General features: G+C 38.7%; 1 protein-coding gene across 4 annotated transcripts in view; it reads right to left on the bottom strand.

Moving 5' to 3' along the window:
• IL20RB (interleukin 20 receptor subunit beta) overlaps positions 1–2,426 on the bottom strand; it is a 41,682-nt gene extending 39,256 nt beyond the window's left edge. For 3 of the 4 annotated variants that reach the window (XM_023513027.1, XM_023513028.1, XM_023513029.1), the window contains exon 1: positions 2,087–2,344. In XM_023513027.1, the coding sequence (XP_023368795.1) occupies positions 2,087–2,126 (40 nt within the window). In that variant the 5' untranslated portion in view covers positions 2,127–2,344. Of the gene's footprint in view, positions 1–2,086 lie in introns of all 4 variants that reach the window. The other variant, XM_012805000.2, reaches the window with a different exon arrangement.
• Positions 2,427–4,350: the final 1,924 nt, after the last annotated feature.

Raw genomic sequence — 4,350 nt, 5'->3', positions numbered from 1 at the left:
CAAAAAAAAAAAAAAAAAAAAAAAGAGAAAGAAAGGAAAAGGGCCAGCTGGGGGTAGGATGGTATGAGGGGGCTAGGAATGGTTTCCTCTGACCTCAAGTGAAGTAAAAAATATTTTCTAGTCAGCTATTTGGGGACGATAAAGCTATATAAATACAAAGCCACATTTTAGGTAACTTGGCAGATTAATTACACTATGATTAAATTACACATTAACAGAATTAATAAAGATAATTTAATTATATATATTTTTGGCAACAGAGTCTCACTCTGTGCCCTGGTTAGAGTGCCATGCATCCTATCTCACAGCAACCTCAAACTTTTAGGCTTGAGCAATCCCCCTTGCCTCAGCCTCCTGAGTAGTTGGGACTACAGGCATCTACCTAGTTTTTTTTATTTTTAATGTAATTGTATAATTTAAAAGATCTCATAAACAAAATCTCCAGGCCCATATGCTTGCACTGGAGAATTCTGTAAAACATTTAAAAGAGAATTATCACCAACTTTATACAAATCTCTTCTAAAACAAAGAAGAGGAAATAATTCTTTCCGACTTTAGAGTCTAGTACTATCCTGATACCAAAATCAGACAAAGACTATATAAACTATAGACCAATATATCTTATTAACTTAGATATAAAAATCTTCAAGAAAATATTATCAATACAAATCTAATAGTGTACAAAAAGAATTACACTCATAAAAAAGTGTGATTTAGGGGTGGTGCCTGTGGCTCAAGGAGTAGGGCACAGGCCCCATATATTGGAGGTGGCAAGTTCAAACAGGGCCCTGGCCAGAAACTGCAACAACAACAACAAAAAGTTTGATTTGTTCTAGGGATATCAGAAAAGATGATGAGGCCCTGCCCTCAGGCCAGTGCTGTAAAGAGAAGTAATCTATTGAAGCTAGAGGATCAAGTGTCAAAGAGAGAGAAGTGTGGAAGGGTATGTAGGAAGAAGGACCCATTTGGAATGATGATGGGAGCATGGTCTTGGAATGGGGAAGGGAACTGGAGATGGTGCTTCTAGTGAGGAATTACTACAATACAGTCCAAGAGGAGGAAATTAAGGTATAATATGTCAACTGTGAAGACAGCAGCTGCCTGAGTCTATATTGGTTTGCAAGGAGTAGTAAGAAATAGGGTTGAATAAATAAAATAGGCTGAGGCCTAAATATGCAAAAGACAAACAGTAGAATTTGGACATCACGTACTGACTAGTGGTTGCTGTGAAGGTTTTTGAGCTGGGAAGGAACATCATATATTTGATGCTTAAGGCAGTTCTACAGATTTGCAAATTGATTTACCACTGATTTGGTGCCAGACTTAATTTTAAACTAACTAAAATAATTAGTTCTGTGTAAACAAAAACACAGGAAATACTCAAGATTCCCACTGACACCGGGAGTGAAAAGTGCCAAGTATTAAAATGTTAAATTTATTTTAAATGCAATTTGACATGAACAAACATCAAAGGCTAAGCAGCTGCGATTTGATTTTGTAACAATAAAGCGGGTAGGTACCTGCAACCAGGAGTAGAGAAGAGAAAGTTATGCAATCTTACTGGCAGGGAAAATGTTCCAAACCAAATATTTTTTTAAATGCCATGAAGCACCTTTTCAGCAACAACCAGGAGAGAAATCCAAGTTTTATAAGTCTTGTACCCATTAGAAAGTCCACATATTCTTTTTATTCATGTGTACTTTGTTAGACTCTTTGTTTTACTTTAATCTGTCCTTACAGTTAACATCGCCAAGGCATACACAGAAAGACGGAACTACGTTGTACCCTTTAAAACTAGATGAGATGAAGAACAAGATGCACAGAGCTCTGCTAAACTTTAGACTATTTTGATGATTTATCTCTCTAGATTGTTCTGTGGAGGTTAAGAGAAAGATTTCTAAACAGAATGCAGGCCTTTTCTTTAGGATGTTGGGGTGAAAGTTTAGGAAGAGGTGAGAAGCCTTTTATAAAACAGACATAGATGTTCTATATATACATTTCAATCCAAACCCTCAGAAAGCACATTTTACCTTCTTAACCTAGATTCAAGGCCCAAACTATTGGGTGTATTCTAATTCATACTTACCTCTGAGCAAACATGGAATCAAAGCGTAGAAAAACCACATGATAAGACTTGTCCAGATTTCCTTTAGAATCCTTGTGAAGGTCTGTGTTTAGTAGACTCAGTTTGACCTGGAACATTATTTCCTTCCAGAATGAACCATTCTTTCCATGTCAGCCACCTTGCTTCAGAACTCATATGTTGGAGCTGATGTCTGAGTCACAGTGAAGCCTGAATTTTTTCAAAGCCAGAGCCGGCCCAGAAAGCTCAGAAAGGGCGGGCTCTGCAGCACCCTCCTTTCTGCCCAAACGCAGATATTGCATCAGGGGGAGTGGCCTAGAAGAGTTCCAGAGAAAAGGTAACTCTGGGGAGCTTGAGAGTCTGCTTACGGGAGGTACATGGACCATAGATTCTCTCCTGTGGGACCCTGGATGTCCTACAAGGCCAGTAAGCAGGCAGGATTATCTCCTCCCCTTATTAAATAGCTGTCCTCTTCCAAGTCTCCTGTGTGTTCATTCAAGTTGGGACTGATACACCCTTTTTGTTAATATATATACCCACTTAAGAAAAAGTAGAAAAGTTAAAAGAAAAATTAATACCTTTCGAAAAGCCAGCAGGTGACGAATATTTAGATTTATATCTGCATGCATTGGCAAAAAGAAAATCTGAAAGGAGATACTGATATAAGAAACAAGATTGGTTACCTTGGGCAGAGGAGTGAGAATTGGAAAAATGGAAAAGAAAATCAAGAACAAGACTTTTGGTAATTTTTTTACACTCTTTGATTACTGAATCATGTGATTATATTACTGAAAAAATAGAACTAATTTTAAAAATAAGGAAAATTTAATGACAGCAGTGTTTGCCCCTTAAAATTCAGCTCTTTATGCACATATATGTACAAGTAAATAGACAATTCAACTCTTTAAGGAGTCTAAATTGCCTTATTGTGATGCAAATACAAGAGTAGGATGAACGTGAATTTTACAGTACAACATATTTTGGTTCCAATTTCAGAACTTACTTGTAACACAACCTTGGGAAAGCTAGTTATTTATTTATTCAATCAACTAACATTCACTGAGGGCCTGCTCTGAGCTAGATCCTGAAAATTCAGCAGTCTATTACCTCAATAAGAACTTCCCATTCAGAAGTTCAGAGAAGATAGACATGGGAATAACCATAAGTCAATATTAAAAATAAAGTGACAAAAATATTCATAAGGGAGCACAGGAGCATGATCTAACCCAGACTATAAGGAGATTCACAGAAGGTTTCCTGGAGGAGGTGACTCTATGCTGAGTATTAAACTCTGAAAAAAATCAACCAGGCATGGTGTATTAAGGAAACCATAAGAAAGTTTGGTACAACTGGAGAGAAAGGTTGAAGTATCAAGAAATAGGGCTCAACAGCAGACATAAACAGATTCCAGAGAGCTGTGAATGCCTTGTTGAGGAGCTTGAGAGCAATGAAGGTCAAAGGAAGGGGTTTGTTAACCATGATCAGCTCAAATTCGATCATGTCATTCTCTGCATTTGAGCTTTAAAAAGTTTTAACAAGGGTGGAGAAAGCAGTGCTGGGGGCCAGATTGGAGGTAGAAGGACCATGGGGGAGCTATGGAAGTCATCTAGGCAAGAGATATTGTTGACCTCTACTAGATTTCTCTTGTTTGTACAAAGAAGAGACTAAATTCAAAAGATAAAGGAGGCAGAACTAACAGCTCCTGGATATTGAGTGGATTGGGAGAGTTCAGGGAGAGAAGCCAAACAAGACTTTCATGTTCTGGATTTGGGTGATTGGGTGGATGACAGCACCTCAAATTGAAATAGTGGAGGGTGGAGTTGGGTCAGGACTAGGGGTGGTGCAGAAAAAGGTTACATGTGTTTATCTTGATACATTTGAATTTGAGCTGGTTATATGGTCAGGAAGTGAATACTCTTTGTCTCAAATTGATGGGTGTCAAAGGTATCTCCCCTACCTCCAGCATTTCATTGGTAACTGAGACCAAGAGGTAGGTGAGATCATCCAAGAAAAGTATTTAGGGCTGGGCACAGTAGCTCACACCTGTAATCCTAGCACTCTGGGAGACCGAGGTGAGTGAATTGCCTGAGCTCACAAGTTCAAGACCAGCCTAAGCAAGGGCAAGACTCCCCCCAAAAACATAGCCGAGCATTGTGATGGGCACTTATAGTCCCAGCTATTTAGGAGGTTGAGACAAGAGAATTGTCTGAGTCCAAGAGTTTGAGGTTGCTGTGAACAATAATGCCAAAGCACTCTACCGAGGGCAA

This window comes from Otolemur garnettii, unplaced genomic scaffold (genome assembly GCF_000181295.1).
Source record: "Otolemur garnettii isolate 467f Iridium unplaced genomic scaffold, OtoGar3 scaffold00032, whole genome shotgun sequence".
In the NCBI taxonomy this organism is placed as follows: Eukaryota; Metazoa; Chordata; class Mammalia; order Primates; family Galagidae; genus Otolemur; species Otolemur garnettii.
Note: the sequence above shows the minus strand (reverse complement) of the source record. Positions and strands in the feature narration are given on the sequence as shown.